This window comes from Calypte anna, chromosome 9 (assembly GCF_003957555.1).
Source record: "Calypte anna isolate BGI_N300 chromosome 9, bCalAnn1_v1.p, whole genome shotgun sequence".
In the NCBI taxonomy this organism is placed as follows: Eukaryota; Metazoa; Chordata; class Aves; order Apodiformes; family Trochilidae; genus Calypte; species Calypte anna.
In genome coordinates this window covers 25,637,875-25,656,980 of record NC_044255.1, presented here as the reverse complement: position 1 = coordinate 25,656,980, position 19,106 = coordinate 25,637,875, and the positions used below count along the sequence as shown (strand labels likewise).

At 41.0% G+C, this 19,106-nt stretch overlaps 1 protein-coding gene across 2 annotated transcripts; it reads left to right on the top strand.

Moving 5' to 3' along the window:
- Positions 1–4,044: 4,044 nt before the first annotated feature.
- GYG1 (glycogenin 1) lies at positions 4,045–18,733 on the top strand. Of its 2 annotated transcripts, XM_030455795.1 has the most exons (8): positions 4,045–4,133; positions 7,277–7,412; positions 9,169–9,343; positions 10,008–10,170; positions 13,709–13,832; positions 16,788–17,007; positions 17,641–17,691; positions 17,918–18,733. In XM_030455795.1, exons 1-8 carry the CDS (start codon positions 4,127–4,129, stop codon positions 18,086–18,088), a joined length of 1,047 nt encoding a protein of 348 aa, XP_030311655.1. In that variant the 5' UTR covers positions 4,045–4,126; the 3' UTR covers positions 18,089–18,733. The 2 variants fall into 2 exon arrangements, with proteins under 2 accessions (XP_030311655.1, XP_030311656.1); XM_030455796.1 differs by lacking the exon at positions 17,641–17,691 and having other exon boundaries at positions 4,049–4,133; positions 17,918–18,716.
- The last annotated feature ends 373 nt before the right edge of the window (positions 18,734–19,106 follow it).

Below are 19,106 nucleotides of genomic sequence, written 5' to 3'. Positions count from 1 at the left end.
GCAGAGAAAGGTCTCAGCATCACTTCTTTTGAACAGTTTTGTAAAGACTGATGAGAGAGGTAACTATTTCTCCAACAAGAAAAAAGGCTCAGCATCAGTTTACTTCTTAATAGAAGTCACACTATTCACGCAACCAGAAAAAAAGTTTTGATTGTAGCTTGCATTATGTACCATGAAAATAAACCCAAAATAATATATAAATCAAAAGAAACTGAGACCTACTTGCTTCACTGCTTGTAAGAGTATTTATTTTATAAAACTAGCTAGAAGATATTGTAAGAGTTCTTTAATCTGATAAACGTGTGCTCATTGCCATGTGTTAAGCAACACACACCAAGCAAATGCAAGATTCACAAGATAGAGCCTACCTCTTCAGAAGACTAACCACATTTATGTAACAGGTGGATTTTTTTAAGTCAGCAAGGCCAAAACTATAACTGGCTCTGGGACAGGCAAATAGAATGCCCATTAGGAAAGGAGAAAGTGGAAAGATGAAATAAGCTGGAGTCACAGCATAATATTTAAACTATTCAAATAGAAATACCAAAGCCTTTTCAGACCTATTGGAAAGTTACATTATATTGAAGTCCTAACACAAGGAAAACATCATGCCAAATTTTATGCACACTGTTTTAAAGTTCTCAAATAACAAATGTTCAGTCTACCTTCACAGTAAGGTCAGGGTGAGAAGTGCTTCAAAAAGCAGAAATGATGACACAGAACAGCTTCTGTCATCATGGAAATTAATGACAGGGTGAGACAGAGATGGCAGTACAAAAATGGAATCAAACCTCTCATTACAATCTTAAATCAGGCTATATTCTTTTTATCTATCTATCTATCTATCTATCTATCTATCTATCTACCTACCTATTCATCCATTCAGCCACTTCACACCATGGAATTCTCTTTCTTAATCAGATAGGTTGCCGTTTCCATTGCAGTGATGTAAAAACTGAATTCTAGTACTTTAAACTCATACTGAATGCATGGAGTCAAACTTTTTTCTTTTCCAGATTTTGTAGAGGCAGAAATAATTTTTTATGCCAACACTTTCTTTACAATGCTTTATTAATTTAAGGGCTGAACTCACTGTGCACATCTGGGAAATTATATAGCTTAAGTATAAATGGCTAAGTGTTTTATAAGTTTATACATAGTACTGTCTAGTTACATGGGTAGCAATTTCTGTTACTGCTGTGTAAATGCTAACTATATTTCAAAGGTATTTCTTAGTGTTGTTGTTTTGAATGTCTTTTTACTTGAGTTATTGACAAGCTCTTACTAAAATAACATTATCACTCAATCATTAAAAGCTCTATAATGTGCAATGGTAATTTGACTTCTGTGACAAGCATCATGATGGAACTGTTAAATTGCATTATCACAGGCTCATTTTCTATAGGACTTGCACTTCATTCAGTGCACCAATATTCTCCTAATGAGCTGCTATGCATTTCTGAATTCTGCCTGCTTCTTTATCTAGGAAAATCTATTCCTTCTTTCTCCTCACCAGATTTTTATCAAGTCCTACAGTGTGCTGACAAGCAACAGTTTCTCTGACTAGTTTCTATCCTCATACCCTTAAAGTTACCCTCTTCCTCTTCCTATGTTTTTTTTCTCAGCTTGTCCTAGGCTCAGCTGCTCTCACATCTTAGCCCTCACATCATGAGAGCTTCTCCCAAGCATTCCTCTGTTTTTCAGCCCTTTTCCTCCAATGCTCATGTCACATGATCTTCGATTCCTCTTGATTTGGAAGCACAGGAGTCCTGACCTGGCTCTCGGGTTCTTCCTGTGGCTTTTCTAATTCAGATTTTGGGGAAAGGAGTGTAACCAGCCAGTACAGGGGCACGGATGTATGTGCAATCCAGTCACGCACGGGTATCATAACACTTACAGCCTGTTCAACCAGAACAACCAAAAAACTTCTAACAAGCATGTGCAAAGAGCTGTGTGCATAGGGATCATTTCTCTGTCACACTTTCAGGCTTAACTGTGAAAAAACCTAGGGTTTGGGTTGTTGTGGGTTTTTTGGGGGTTTTTGTTTGTTTGTTTTGTTTGTTTTTAACACGGAAACCAGAAGGAATGGTACTCTTTTGCTCCACTCTAGCATAATACAAAGCATCCGGGGCGGGGTGGCAATGTGTGGGGGTAGGGTGATCACCAGCAGTGGCTATTGTTTTCTCTTGAAAACTTGGCAAAGCAACAAGCTAGACACAGCTGAAATGTGCTGGCTAAAAATTTCTCAAAACTTTCATCTGAGACAGATACAAACCATGCCCAACACCATCACAGAAAAAGTTTGTCAAAGCCCTGGATACCTGAAAAAGAGTTGCAGACCAGAAAATATAAGTAAACCCTACTTACACCATTACCAGCATTGCCTACAATTATGATTTTGCATTTCCATGAACATTATTTTATAAATTACTGGTATGCCCTGAAAGCTTTTGTTGTTGTTGAAGAAGCATTTCCCTGATACTGGTAATTTTAAAAGTAAGCAATTAGATTTTAAAACAGGTCTACAAAAATTGTCTCAGCTCAATCATAATTTCCCCTATTGAGGAAATTTGGAGACAGAACGTTCTGTGTTCAGTTTACATTTCAGGGTTTGTTTAGTTTTTAAATCCTTTCATGACAAAATCATTTGCCATTTCAGGTTAGAAAGGAATTCTCTTCCTAACAGACTTTCCTTGATTTATTCTGGTGAAAAAGCAGATGTAGGTCATTGTCTTGAGGAACATAATGGATTGCAGCAAAAAAACTGGAGGTCCTGGTAAACACCAAGTGGAACAAGAGGGAGCAATGTGCCAAAGAGCCAGCAATGGGTCAAAGAGGTGCATGGTGTCCTGGCCTGCCTAAGGCAGAGCATGGCCAGCAGGTCGAGGGAGGGGATCCCTCCACTCTGTTCAGACTGGGGAGAGCCCAAAGGGCCAGGGCCACAATGATGATGAAGGGACAAGAAAACATCTCCTGTGAGGAAAGGCTGAGAGAGCTGAGCTGGGGCTGCTCAGCCTGCAAATGAGAAGCCTCAGGAGGATCTCATCAAGGTGGAGTCTCCCTCTCCAGAGAGGGACAGAGGTATTGAGAAGGTATTTAGATGCCACCTGGACATGGTCCTAAGTAACCAGCTGAGTGACCCTGCCTGAGCAGGGGTGTAGTACCAGATGGACCCTTGAGGACCCTGCCAAGCTCACCCAGTTTGTCATTCTAGGATGCTTTGGAATAACTCATGTCTTCAGTCAGGGTATCTTGAGTATCTATACCCCTCTATATTTGTCATCTTTAGAACTGGTCCTTTGTTATTGACAGGACTCTCTATCTCTAGTCAAAACTGAAAAAATTAGAGTCTTAATACTCATGCTTCCAAGAATGTAAACGAAAAACCAAGAAACTTATTAGCACCCTTCCTCTACTTCTGACACAGGTCCACTTTAATTTCTTCAAGGACAAATCAAGTCATTAAGAAAATATCTAAGGACGGTCATATCTCCTCATCTCACCTGTTGACACACACTTCCCAGGGTGCCAACAGTAGCAATTATTTGATCTTCACGCATGAGAGTCGAAGCCTGCAAACTAAAGCACTTGCCCCGGGCCTTTTCTAGGGCCTCTGCTGCCACTCTACAGCTCCCCGCAGTGACCACCACTAAACCACCCCCGATGTGCCAACAGCTGCATTCCAAAGCCTGAGAGCTGTGCCCCCAGCCCTGCGCGCAGCTGCCTGCGCCTGGCCCAAGGCGATCTTCACGGAATCACCACCCTCAGCTGCCATTACGCAGCAGCACAAGGCGGGCCGTGCCACGGAGCTGGGGCTGTCCCCCGTGTGCACGTACAGGGAAGGCGCTGCCAGCCGCAGCAAGGGACCCGGGGAGGGAACCTCTCGTTCGGCGGCTCGCAGCGGCCCTGGCCCGGGCACGAGCCGGCTGGGCCGAAGGCGGATGACGTGCCACCTCCGCGGGACGCCATGGCGGAGACCCCGCCCCCGGGCGACGCGGGGGACTCCTTCGGGCGGGGACTCCGCCCGCGGCCAAAGACGTGTGGAGCGTGGCCCCGCCCCTATATAAGCTCAGTCGCGCGCGCAGCCCCAGCGCGGCCGCTGCAGCCTTCGCGCGGAGCCGGCACCATGGCAGGTCAGTGCGCGCGGACGCACCTCCCCGCGGGCGACCGGCGCACGCGCCGGGGCTCGCGAGAGCCGCGCTTGCGGTGCCGCCGCGCCGCGGCCGCGCTCGGGCCTGGCGGAGGAGGGGCGGGGCGGGCATGCAGCCCCGGGCAGCGGCCAACACGGGGCAGGGGGTGGGGAGGCCGGGCCGGGCCGCGCTCAGGGACCGGGACCGGGCAGCGCCAGGGCACAGCGGGCAGGCAGCCCACGATGCGCGCTGCTGCCCGCTCCAGCGCTCCTGGCCCTGGCGGGAGGGGGGCGGGGGGGATGTGGCCGAGGGCCCGCAGAGGCCACTGTGGGGCCGTAGCGACTCTCAGGAGAAAGCCCAACCCTCTCCTGACAGCCTGGAGAGACCGTCTCGGTACTTCACAACGAATAGTCCCTCATCCCTTCAAGCATACCCGGCTTTTTCTTCCCGGACTTTTTTCCCCGGTCCTTACCTGGCCTGCCCAGTTGGCTGCCGGGGACTCGGTTTCGCAGCAGGCTGGGGCTCTGCCCACCCGCACAAGCGGTGGTTGCATGTTCCCGTCCCTTCAGGAATCCTGCACTCAAAGAAAAAAAACGGGTGTAGCTGTGCCCAACTCAAGGCACAGAGGAGTAGGGAAACACCTGTGAACTCAGGCTGTGCCTATGAAAATGCTTCCGGGAGGAGTTTTGAAGCACCTGGTGCGTGCACTCCAGTCCTCTCCTGTACCTCTTCCAGGAAAAACTGCTCCTAGTTCAGGTCCTTCCAGGACTCTCCTAGATGTGTAAGGACTCGTGCAGACGCTTGGCACAGATACTGGAGCCTATTAACTAGGCAGCCAAAAATGTTTTGCGGTATCTCAGTTTTGCCTGAATAAATCAGAGATAAAGCTCTGATCCTGTGTTTCTGCACGGTGTTACAATGTTACTAATAGTTCAGCGTGTTTCAGGCTTAAGGTGCTGTGTGAACATAACCTACTGTGGAGGAATGTTAACAGAGAATAGAGAAGGAGATGTGAGACCCACAAAAGTGACACAATACTCGTAGTTTAGGAAGAAGATACTAGCAGCAACTGCTCTTGCCCAAACTGTAGTAAGGACCAATACAAACATGTCTAAATGTACTTGTGCAGGTATTTTGGAGCAGGTATGAAGAACTTAATTTTTTGAAAACTTTACAAAGATGTACTGACTCAGATGCTCTAGAAGTTGTCAGTGTCCCCCTCCAGTCAGGCAGACAGAATTTTCTACTGCATCTGGGATGTAATAGGGGGCTTCTTGCCTTTACTCCATTATTAAATTTATTTTTCCAAGACCTGCGTGTGCAAATACTCAGTTTCAGTAAGATGAGGAGACATGGTAGAAATATAGCTAACAGTTCAATGAGACAATAGTTGTTCAGAGGCAAGGCCACTTCAAGAATCAGTCTTAAAAGGTGAGAAGAAAAAAACAAAACACCCTTAAAAAAAAAAAAAAAAAAAAAAAAAAAAATCAATGTTCAGATGAATGTTTGGTACAATCTCACTTTGCCTACACTGGATTTTTAGTGAGTTGTCTGTCAGCACAGAGTGGCAGACTTCTATTTGTTGAGTAGCTGAGGAGCAATATGCAAATTAAGTAATGTAAAATGCTACTCTATTAGGAGGATGGTCACACCATTTAAAGTGCCTTTTAGAAAACTTCAGAGAAATACAAAATTTAGGGGTACTGTATTATATAAACTATTACAAATTGGAAGCTAAAGTGAATTGAAAAAAAGAATCTTTATTCCTGGCATTGTACAAGCTTTTTGAACTTTGTAATTGACTACTATAATGTAAATCCCTTGGGACTAGTTGGTTTTGCTGCTAAGCAAAATAGAAGGTTTTGTAGCTGGTCTGTAGAGCTTGCAAACTATGTTTGCAGAGCTTATAGACTATTACGGTACATGACTTTCTGTTGCCCACTGTTAAGATGGTATTAAGTTAAAAAGATAACTGATGATGGCTGTCTGGTGGGCTGAGTTGTACCAAACAACAATCTCTGAAAGGAGAGCAGTCACTATTTTAATATTCTCACTAGACTTGATAATAAGCCTCTGAGTGCCCAGAACCCTCACTCCCAATCTTGATCTAACCTAACAACTTTGACGAAATCACAGTTGCTAAAATAAATTTGAATGTGAAAATCTACTCTTGAAATTTTAAGGAAGAAGTTATTTGGTTGAGAGTGTCAAAATTATTTGGCAGAAAACACGTTCCCTTCATAAAGTGCTGTAGCTTGGAAAGGAGTACTATATGATGATAGTCAACTGCGAACTGAAGAAGTTTTAGAAGTTACTTGTTTGCTTTTGTCAGTCCCACCCTGGCAGTTTAAAACAACGTAACAACTGAAAGAATGCAAAGCTTGTATTACATGGCCTCAATGAGCAGTGAATGGCAAAGTGACCCATCGTATTCTATTTTTAAGATAACAGCGGGAGCAGAAGATTATACTTTACAGTAACAACCTTACCTCTTTTTGCATGAAGATCAAAAACTGTTGCTGCAAATCTCAAATCGCTGATCATATTACTGGTTACTTTCCATTCAATTTTTGCATCTCTGTGATAAAGCTACAACCGTGGGTTGCAGAACAACTCAACTACAAAATCCTGACTTAGCAAAACTTGGTACCGTTGTCCAAGATCTAATTCAATTCAAACTCAATTTGAAAACTTTATACTGTCCTGGGTTCAGGGCTGAACACAGAGTAACTCTGCAAAGCTCTACTAACTTTAGACCAAATGCAAGTTCACCAACTCCTAATACTTTTAGCTTAAAAGCAGTATATTAATGACCAAAATTAGGCTCTTTGGACCTTTTTAGATTATCTCTAGCATTTAGCGTGACTTATTTAAACTGTGGGCAAACTGGAACTGGGTTACTTCTGCAACAGTCTTGATTTTATTTTTTTACTGTATTTTGCTATGTGTCAAGTTATTACTAACAAGTATAGCTATGCAAGTAGTATAACCAACTAGTAGTAGTAGGTAGGCCCAATGCACAGAGTTAAAGGGCATATCTTACAGGTCCTTGCAGCACAATTACCTAACAATACTATGTTTCTAATATAGCTGTCTCAGAATAAAGTATTGGATCATGCTAACTTGACCGAGTTAATTTCTTCCAGACCAGTCTTTTGTGACTCTAGCCACAAATGACTCCTATGTCAAAGGAGCACTGGTACTTGGTTCATCTTTGCAACAGTACAGAACAACAAGGAAGCTGACTGCACTCATAACTCCTCAGGTCTCGGAGCTTATGAGGTAAGGTTACTTACATACTTGAAACTGTCACAGTTCCTTCGGTTGTGAAGGTTGAAAAACAGAAGTGAAATTCTTTAATAGTACCCTTCAAAATCTCTGGACGCTTAACAACTAAGTTTACCAGAACTCAACTTACAGTATCAGAAATTCTGTAAGCTCTTCAAACATGAAACTGTTCTGTATTTTGTTTTTTTCCTTTGTTCCATATGATGTGTTAACAAATACTCTGTAGTTAAGAGCGCTAAACTGTGATTTGCTACCAGTATTTCCACTGGATCTTTTCTCTTTCATAATCCTACTAAGAACTGTCTAATAACACCATACTGCCTGTAGGTTCATTAGTGCTGTGTGTATGCCTGTGGAGATGGGAGTAGGGGACTGAGATTTCTTTTTTGTGTCTTGAGAAGCATTCCAGATTAAGATAATGTAACACGAGCTCTCCTGAAATTTAGCAGACACTTCAATCAGATTTTAGCACAAGAGAAGAAAATGAACAGTACTAAAGTAACATCAAGTATCTCAAGTCAGCAGATCAACAGGGGCATCTAATAAGGTCACCACAGTACGACAAATGAAATTGAGACAACTGCTTCCTGCAGCCTCTCTAGAATAGTGTCAGTATGGAGTGGACTGAGTGCTCTTTCCACATTTAAGAGGAGAGTGGAAAAAAAAAAAAGAAATCACAATTGACTTAATAGCTACGTGAACTACAAATGGTAGGTCCAGATTCTCTACTTGAGGAAGTTCTTCTGAAAGATCTTTCCATTTATAGAGACAATAGAAGGTGGTTCAATAATAAATAGAGTGGCTCTCCCTGCAGTCTCCTGGCAGCTTAATAGCCTTATCAATACAAAGATCTTACATACGAGAACATCCATTCTAGCTTTTTAGTTTATGAGCATTTCCCACTCTCTCTATGCTATCAAAGTATGCCTTAGGTTAAGAAGCACTGTCCATCCCAAACTGTCAGTATAATGACAGCCTAACAAGGCTGAGTTACAAAACTAATTTTCAAACTCTGTGGCTCAAATTGTACTGATTATTGCTGAGCATTCAAGATACTCTGTAGAACACTGAGATAGATACTTTGTATTTTAAGCAACTTAAACTTCTCTTGAACTAAGGGTAATGGTTTACTGAGGATAAAGCCAAGGGTGGATATCAACCACTTAATTTCACTACACTGTCTGAAAACTTGTCACCCCTAGGTAAAGATGACACTGGGTCAAAACTCTGCTTTATGGGATAAAGAAAGTTTTAGCAACTGGGTTTGGTCTGATGTCCCTAACAGTCACAAATCCAGAACAGTGTTGTCTAATTACTGCATAAGCTTGTTTCACCTGTTTAGGATTCAGCTACTGTCCTGCTCAAGCTACTCCAATGGCTTCCTATTTCTTAACTGGTTGCTCAAAGTAGACTGTTTACTTTCCAAAAATCAGAGTTAGGCTGAAGAAAGGCTGTGACCAAAGTTTGTACTACACAGCCATGAACTACTGGACTTGGCAGCAATGCCAACAAAGGACCTGTTTGTGGAAGTAAAATTCAAACTGCTTTGTTCCCCAAAATGTGCCCATTACAAACTAGAAATCTTTGGGCAGACAGGTAAACTTAAACATTCCAACACACACAAACTCTTACCCATGGCGTAAGAAGTACTAGCAGGTTCCCTGTTATTCCACTTCTTTTTATGGAATCTATAACCTGGTCTGGTGTTGGAGTAACAGAACCACATCTTGGCAATTGACTCTTTCCCCAGGAGAGTGCTGGAAAAAGTCTTTGATGAAGTCATATTAGTAGATGTTTTGGATAGTGGGGATTCAGCACACTTGGCATTAATGAAGAGACCTGAGCTGGGTGTCACACTAACAAAGCTTCACTGCTGGGAACTGACACAGTTTTCAAAATGTGTTTTCATGGACGCAGACACAATGGTGAGTTTCCCTGTCTCCTGGTACCTCTTAATGATCTGAAATGGGTGTTGTTGGACTGTGTTTTTTTTGTTTGGTTGGTTGGGTCTTTTGGTTTTTTTTGTTTGGGTTGCTTTTGTTGTTGGGGAGGGAAGTGGGGGTTAGTGGTTTGTTGGGTTTTTTTGAGAGGAGGGGTAATAGGACCTTTTTGTTAATTAACAAGTAACTCTAAAAGTATATGTGCCTCTTACCTAATTAATTGTAATGGTGTCTGTGGGGACAAGGGGTAATGGCCTTAAACTGGAAGAGGGCAAATTTAAGTTAGACATTAGGAAGAAATCTTCACTGTGAGGGTGGTGAACCCCTGACCCTGGTTGCCCAGAGAAGCTGTGGCTGCCCCCTCCATGGAAGTGTTCAAGGCCAGGTTGGTTGGGGCTTGGAGCAGCCTGAGTTGGTACAAGGTGCCCCTGCCCATGCAGGGAGGTTGGAACTAGGATCTTTAAGGTCATTTCCAACCCAAACCACTGATTCTGTGGCTATCCCCATTAAGTCCTGTCTTTCATAAAACAAGAGAGCATTGATAAAGAAATTTTTTAATGTGTGAAGGTGGATTTCATAACCCATTAAAACATAATACCTCAATTCCTAACCTGAAAAGCAAAAAAATTTTTACCCCCTTTGCAACTAGGTTTTGTCAAATATTGATGAGCTTTTTGAGAGAGAAGAGCTGTCTGCAGCACCAGATCCAGGCTGGCCTGACTGTTTTAATTCTGGAGTTTTTGTTTACCGACCTTCCATTGAAACATACAATCAGCTGTTACAGTTTGCTGCAGAGAAAGGCAGCTTTGATGGTATGTAATTATTTGTATTTCAGCATAAATTGGACCAGAATAATGGTAGTGGTTGGGATGGTTCAGTAATTACATATGTAACAGGGGTACTCTGTATGATAAAATTATGAACTATGTAACTGCACAAAAATTATTCTTCACAAAACAGAGGCTATCATGGCAGTATGTATCAAAACTACTTTTTTCAGATTTCATGAAACAGAAAACCTATGAGTCTGGCCTCCAAACTAGCAGCTGTAAGAATTAGCAATGTAGAATCATCTAGCAAGAGATCTTCAAGATGTAGGAAGCATAGTGCATGCATTAACAAATAAAATTGCAGTACTATGCTTCATGCATTCCTAACACTAAAGGCTTGAATGTTCTAAGCCAACTCAAGTTGCTGTAGAAAAATTAACACTGATCAACTTGTGTGCAGCTTTAGAGAAACAAACACTGGAAGATGCAATTATCTCTTCTTATACCACATGATAGCTTCCTGTCATTATAGGGTGGGGACTGCCTTTTTCCCCAATATTAAGTGCATGTGGCCTTGGCAGCTTCTCACTGTAGATCATGTGAGGTTGGCCACTGTGCCAGATTAAGCTTGAGAGGCCAAGTAAATTCTGCTGTCCTGTAATCTATTACCATTGCAGTAAACACACGTTGCTTGAGGACTGCCATAGTGAAAGGCTTCTGACTACTGCTGTCTCGCGTCACTAAATGTCTTTATGTATAAACTACTGTAGTACAAAACAACATCCAGCTGAAAAGTTCACAGAAAACTAGGTAAATAAAACCATAAAAGAGAACACTTAATAGAAAGTAATTAGCCAGCCTGTCAACTTAGTATTTTGTAAAAAGTAAGAATCCTAGATGTCACTTCTAGTCTGCAGAATAATCCTTGTTACTGTGTGGCATCTAAAGAACGTTAGTTGCAGTTGGATGCTGCATGGCACCGTACGATGGTGGCATTCATATGAATAAGTTCTAGTGAAAATGAGTACTGCAATGTAATGTCTCTACCTTGCTACTGACAAGTTAGGAGCTGGTAGCTCTGGAAGTGTTCTCAAGTGTTGGGTGTAAACTGATCACCATCTATAGTAAAAGCTGTACCACAATATTAAACTGTTGCACTAAAAAAACAAAACCAAACAAAAATCCAACAACCTCCACACCTCCTCCCCCCCTAGCCAACAAACCCCAAACAAACGTACCTTTGTGCAAACTGACTGTTAAGTAGCTCCAGGAACATGTGAAACTTGGTGATTGTCTCCTCTGAGCTTTGAGCTTGACTGCTAGCAGACCCCACTTTCTCAGTCCAAGGCTCTTGTCCTTTAAAATAGTAGGACTAAATCCACAAAATAGTTTCTGACTTGAAAGCTAAAGCCACACTGTAGTGAAACTCTCAGTGTACTAAACATGAAGCAGTTGTTGCAGCTCTTAACAAATAAAATGGCAGATTAATGGTTTAGGTACCAAATTTCTAGAACTGTAATCCGTACTTTAGCTTTAAAATTTGTTCTGTTTTTATGAAATGGTAGCAGTGCTCAGAGAAATGAGACTACAGAAATTTACCTGACCTGCATAAGCTGCTGTTTAGCTCATGAACTTTGTTGGGAAAAGGGAGTCATAACTTAAATTGATCCAGACAGTAATGAAAGTTCAGAGGAAACGTTTTATAGAAGAAATGTCTGTTAAGGATTATTACTGCCCTTAATCAGACACAGGGATGCAAACTCAATAAGCCACCAAACGGTGCATAATTTAAATGAAGCTCTAAGCACCCCATCTACAGTAATAGTGACTATGCACTGCAAGATGTCCCAAAGTATTTAATTTTTATAATAGCAGATACCTTGCATGTGATAGCACGGTACAGAAATGATAGTGATGGCTACTTATGTAGACAACTACTTTGTGTATTTGAACTTACCTTTCTAGATACTGAGCAATATGTTATGCAGTAACTCTGGATACTGCCTGAAAATAGTGGATTGGGAAAAAATGTTTAGTTTTAAAAGAAACCTGGTTTTAGAAGAAATCTAGCAGTACTGATACCTTAAGAATGTTGCTATTGCTTTGACAATTCTCTGGCACTTTAGCGTGGGATCTAAAATAGTTTCTTTTACATATAAAGATATACTGCAGCAAGACTATCTGTAGATATGTAGCTAATGTAACTACTGCCTCTTTCACCTTATGTCTCAGGTCCAGTTTATACAAGATTACTGTTGGAAGTCTGAACTAGGACAACTAAAGAGCACTTTCAGTGGCTGCTTTGGCACAAGGGCATGCAATTAAAAAAGCCCAAGCTGAGTGAGAGAGAATAAGTTAACTACATTGTTGTTGCCCCTTCAGTTATGAGCTACCTGTTTTGACTTCTCTTTTAGGTGATCTTACTGTTTGCACATGTAACTTCATGCTGAGCCAAGAATGCACGTTAAAGTGAAACATAGCTGAGTAAAGACCAGCAGACTTGTCTGGTTTCTTTGAATCTTGTGATAGGCACAACTTCTTCAAAAGTGTTTTCCTTCCCTTAAGGGGTGAGAGGCAAGTCAGAGGTTTGAAATTACTAGACTAAGTCTCTAGGCAATTTCTCACTCTGCAATCTGCATGTATGCTGACAGCTGTAACAGGATACTTCAGAACTTATATTTGTCAGTGTACTGCCTGTACATCTAAGTCTATGCCCAGCGTCTAGATACTTCAGTTACAAAAAGCAAATTCTGCTTAAACAGCAGCAAGGGTGTAAACCTTAGTACTGTCCTAAATCTAAGCATGTTCACTGCAATAAAGAATGGATCTCAAAAGTTCTTAATTCCATGTAGATGCTTATAAACTGGTCTGCTTTGGGGCAGAAGGTACTCTGCTACTGACATACCAAAAAACTTCAGACTCATTTGACTTCATTACAACCCCTACTTGCAAAATAAGAAGTGACCCCTCCCAGCACAGCAAGTCTGGCCATTAACTTAGATTGTTATCCTCACTTGGGGGTTAGTCAGCAGCTTTTTAGCACAAAACTAGGAATGCCTATTGTCTGTTAAAGGATTTGATAAAGTTTTACTGGAGTTGTCACCAAGACTGAACTTATCCCAAGACTTTCCTTACCATATCACAGAATAGGTAGAAGCATCCAGGGCTGCAAATCTAAGACCACTGATACACTAATTGTTGGCACGTGATCTGAGCTACAGCCTACCTGAAGCTGAATAAAAACTGTTCACTTCAACTATTAAAAACTGTTTTTTGCTCCGTTATATAGCTTGAACTTAAACTGCAAAAGAAACTGAATGGCAGTTTGTGAGCAGCTTGCTATCCTTTAGCAAAAGTAACCCCACACATAATACCTTTTTCCTTATCTGCTTTTTAAAATTTATTTATTTTCAAAGGCTGCAAGGTTTATAGGGTAATTCACAAGTAGAATTCTAGTGCTTTATGCTAAACTTCTACTGGATGTGACAAATGCATTACCAATGCTCTACTAGTGAAGGGATAAAAAAAATCCTAAAACAACTATATGATGCCTGTAGCCTATTAATACTTTCTCTTTCAGGTGCAGATCAGGGGCTATTAAACACCTTCTTCAGCAGCTGGGCAACAGACATGAGCAAACATCTACCATTTATTTATAATTTGAGCAGCACTTCTGTATATTCCTACCTTCCAGCATTTAAAGTGTAAGTTCAAAATTCTAAGACTTTCAGAGCTTATATAAACAAACTGCTTGCAACAGAATGAACTGGCACAATATGAATTTAGATTTTCTAAAGAAAGACCACTGTTGTCACTAAAAGAAGGTATAATAGTTTCCAGTCTTAAAAATGAAAGTTGGATTGATGCTAGTTAAATTAATCATATGAGAAATATGGAGAGAAAGCTTTATCTGAAGCTTAAACCTCTCATCTCTGGTGGTAACATGAGTAGATTTATAGCAAGCACATTTGACAGGTCACTTGCAAAAGGAAGAACCAGTACTCCAGTATGGGATTTTGTCTGTTAGAGCTCTAACTAAACGCACTGGACTTTTGAATCGGCTCCACTGGTAGATGTTACTGTTTCCACCTAGATAACTTGGCCTCTTCTCACTCAGATTACTTAAGGTACTGAACAAGCAGTAGTTACAGTTCATCTAAGCAACCTGTACCATTCAAATACATTCTGAACAAAGACTTTGTATAAAGCTATAATTCTATCCCAAGTCTTTCTAGATCTGACACTTCCTTAAGTAATAGCAGGATGGCACAAAGACTACAGCAACCACCATACCATTGCATGTTTCCTGTGTAAGGAAACCCAACTGCATCACTCCTAGCTAGCAGTATTAGATTTGGTATGTGAGTAAACTGTATGTCAGGGTCACTCAGTGTGTTATAATCAACACAGGAGCAAGGCAGGGGGGAAGCATGGGAAGCTGAGATGTTACACAATGTTCTTGCTCATTAAGAGCTGCAAAAGTTCAGGGAGGTGCAGGGAAAAGTACCAATTGCATAAAACCAATCTGATCTCTGAATGACATCAGGTTACTAGTGTCTAAAGCAGCAGCTAGCATAAGCAGGACTGTTGCTGGCTCAAGATCAAACTGTCTTGTGATCAGAATACCATTTGAAATCCTGTCGTGCTAAAAGTAGAACACTTATTTAAAGAAATACATGCAAGCCTAAGAATGACTAAGTAGTTGGATAGCATTTCATAAGCTAACATCTATTGTGAAGTATGTTGTCTTTCCAGGGCTGGCTGGTCATTAGTCACATAACTTTAAATTTACAAATTACCTAGTTTCTACAAAAGACTAGTTGGATCAGGAGCTTCTGAGAAAAATTCCATAAATCAGCATAAAGTGAAATTTAAACCTACTGACATCAATAGATAAGTTTTTCGCAGCTTTGTACAGTGAGACTAGATTTCACAGCAGTCTCAGTAATCCTTTTTCCAAAGGAAAATGCCAGTTCATGACAAATGGTCTCCAACTTCAAAACACTGATGGACTTTTTTTTGGGAGATGGCGAAAGACAGATTAGTTGCTGAGGCCAGTGTGGACGTAAAGCTTCCTAACTGTTGAGCTTAAATGTCAAAAGAAAAGACTGGATCTAGAAAGTATTTAAGAAAGCAGATACCGAAAACATCATAGAAGCCTGGAGTCTTTCAACTGTTGTCTTAAGTAGACAGAATACACTTCTCTATTTGCAGCAAGTGTAACAACACTTCTTAGCCATTCTCTAGCTAAATAGCCTTGGTTTTTAAACAATGACAAGTTTCCTCTGAACAGCAGCAATCTAAGATGAGGAAAACTCAGGCTGTTAAGTTAGTGCTGACAGATAATAAATTTAAGGTAATCCTCTAACATCAAATTTTGACATACGGACTTTATGAAGAGTTTAAAGCCCAGCAGCTGACCCCTTTAAGACAGGTATTTTTGTCTTGCAATTGATACAAATGCTTGACCTTGTTTCACACATATGTAGGTTTTCATTCTGCAATAAGAACAGTTGTATTAGAATAATGAATGTGAATATTGAAATACACCCTAGGATCTTAAAAATAGTACAAAGCCCCCCAACTAAATGCATACTGCCTTGTTTTGAGTATTGCAAATATTTTTCAGCACCTGCATATTCTCCATATGTAAAATGCAGAACATCCAAGTCATGGTGAAAGTGTTCAGAGTGTTCTTAACAAATTGTTAGACAAACTAGTTCAGCATGATTATCTATTTTAATGGTAGGTTGAGAAGAAATCCTAATGTGTGATGCAAAGTGAACTAGGTGAGACAGTGGTCACAAAGCTGATAAGCTGAACTCCAGTTCAGGGACCAAAGAATGGAATAATGCGGTCTTTTTTAGTGTTATTCTCACCTGTAATCTTAATGCAAAAGAACATATGGGTAACATTTGGGACAAAGCTAGAAGTTCATCTTGAGAATGATGTTAAAGTAGTTTTTTTAAAAGAATAAAATTAAAAAAAAAAAAATCAAACCCAAACCACTACCACCACTACACAAAACCCACCCCATGGCTAACCAAGGTTATTCAGAAAGTAAGCTGGTTGTCTAGCAAGACCCTGCTGCCCCAAGATCAGGCAGCTTCTGAAATGCGTAGGGCATACAGAGCTATTACTTTGTGGGGACACAGTCTTCCTGCAGCAGGACCTTCCACTGATCCTTTTCTATACGGCTGTGAACTAAAAGGGTGGCTCTAACACTGACCCTTCTCTACATAATGCTTATAATGCCTAACTATCTGGATCACTGACTTTGGAGTAGAATCTTTTTCACTTTTAAAACCAGTTCTGATTGCAACGGCTGCTTGAGCTTGCTCTCCCTGAGCTATGGACATCACTCTACCTAAAGACTTGAGTTGGCTGTAAGTACCTGAATAGTCCAGACCATTAGGTTTTTGTTCTATTCTGACTAGTGTAATGTAGAATTCTGGTTGCAATTTTCCATTGTATAGCAATGCTTTCAGACCCTGTAGGCACCGGTAGTTTGATTATTTAGTCTTTAGTCTTCTAAATATATCATATCTCTGTTTTCTGGACACCTACAGAAGAAACTGCAGGTGAAAAAAAAGTGTCTGCCAGTCAAAACTCTCAGACACCCGCACAAACTGTGGGTTCTAACTTTTTCTGTCCAACAGGTTTGGTGCAAATACTAAAGTGGTGCATTTTCTGGGAAGCATAAAGCCATGGAACTATACATATGACTCCAGAACAAAAAGCATAAAAAGCAATGTGGACGACCCTAAAATAGTTCACCCAGAATTCCTCAACATGTGGTGGGATACCTATATAGCTAATGTTTTACCATTACTAGAACAGCATGGAATTGTTCAAGAAAATACTACAGGTGTAAACATGGTACGTGCTTTAAAATTATTGTAGAAACTACTTGAGTATGGATGACAAGCTCTCTACCATTCCCCTGACGTCCCTTCCCTCTGTCCAACTCAAAGCATGAGTGCAGTTTAGTTTATGTTATGCAGGGTTTTAAGCTTGGAATAAATACTACCACATACAAGAAGCATGCAGTAGTGGTCTTGAACCTAGATACCAGCTTGCCTAAAACAAACTGTGTAACAGCACACCAGGAATTATACTTTAGTAACATCTGTAATAGATAGAGAGAAGGGCCCTAACCCTTAATGTGTTGCAGCTAATGAGGTTCTTGAGCAGAAGAACCCCAGTTCAGCATGCATTGTGTACATACAGATCTTGCATGATGAAACAAATCTAGGTAAGCCTAGGTTAACTCAAGAATGGATACTTTATGACTGGCAGTATCAAATCTAAGTACTTACCAAAGTCAAAGTTCTCTAGACTCTAGTCCTCATTCAGAGAGTTTAGTAGCTTGCATCTGACTGCAGAGATTATATCCTTAGCTTAGTATATGGGCCAGTTTAAGTTCTCCACCTTTCTATGACCAAAGTTACTGATCTCTTGAGGTGTGCTTTCTCTTGTTAATCTTACATCTTTCTAACAAACTATTTGCAGCTATCGGGCTTGGCCTATACTCTGGCTTTCTCTTGTGGCTTCTGTAGAGAGGTATGAAGAACTTAAACATTTCTTTTTCTTTCCTCCCCCAAGCCCCACCCTGCTAACTTCTGTAACTCTGCTTTGTTATTTTGCTAGGAAAGCTGCAGTCCCTGCCCATTGGCAATGCTTGCTGCTGCGCATGAGAACATCTACTTCATTGTCCTCATTCTATGGCCTGTTGCTCACTTTTGCTATGCAAAGTATTTCTGTATTTTCACTCTGCCTTTCCTTTTAGGCAGAGGTTACAGAGGCAGTATCCCACATATCAATATCAGCAGCATCCCCAGTATTACCAACTGTATCTTCAGAAGAACGCAAGCAACGGTGGGAACAGGGCCAAGCTGACTATCTGGGAGTGGATTCCTTTGACAACATCAAGAAGAAACTCGATACCTACCTTCAGTAGAAATGCCTGTCTCAAACAGTGGTGATGCAAGGACTTGTTCCAGAACTAACAGATAGAAAGGTGTAGATGGTGGTCAGTTACACTTGCTAGTAGCTTGATGAAAAACTTCTTGGCTGAAGGCCTCTGCAGTGCTACAGATGAAGACAGGAAAAGCTAGGAAGCAGAATTCCTTGGGCCACCTATAACTGCCCAACTTCCAATTCTCCCTACTAGATAAAACCAGGTATTGTCAGCCTAAATTTTATTCTGTTGTGATTAATTGGCTCAACATATTCCTTGAAACTGGGTTTGTTACCTCACCTCATCAAGGTGATTAGCATTGATTCCTTTGCTTGCTGTTTAGAAGTAAAATCTAATTCATGGGATTGCTCATACACTAGAGTGGTAGCCATTCTGCTTTACCATAAATGTATTAATGACACTGGGACACACACAGATGTAACAGTAATAGCACTGCTTTGCTCTTCCAGTCACAATTGCACTGAAGTTTTGACCAGGTTCTTACGCACAGTGCCTACAGCATGACAGAATCCATCTTTCAGCTCTGTATACTATGGGACTAGTAAACTGAGTTTTATCTGTTACTTGCAATGTTGCACTTGATACAAAAATAAAAAGTTGTCATGCATTTCTGGCTTCCCTAAACTCTTGAGCAATTACTTTTTTTTTTTTTAAGAAAAGGGAGCTCTGAAGCAGTCTAAAATATTCAACAGGTAAATTGACCTTTGCTAATGCTACTCTAACTACCATTAGCAAAATACCACCTTTTAGTACTAAATTATTTACAGAGTGTATAGGCATGTGCCTGGGAGCTGTTTAGGGCTAACCCCCTTATTAGCTTGCCTCAAGTACAGGACAGCACAGTGTAGAAAACCCCAGCTGAGGCTGCACGCATGAGCAGCAACAGGGAGCTTGGGAAGAGGGAATCTTTTTTTCAGTGACTGAAGAAACGATGTCTCTAACATGAGCCCTGTACACTGTGAACTTGTTCTTCAAGATAAGGCTGATGCTACTTTGA

Bases quoted from the DNA above. Each gene is read 5' to 3' on its own strand.
- GYG1 (XM_030455795.1), top strand. The intron at 7,413-9,168 runs GTAAGGTTACTT...CTCTTTCCCCAG, and splicing joins CAGGTCTCGGAGCTTATGAG to GAGAGTGCTGGAAAAAGTCT. The intron at 13,833-16,787 runs GTAAGTTCAAAA...TCTGTCCAACAG, and splicing joins TACCTTCCAGCATTTAAAGT to GTTTGGTGCAAATACTAAAG.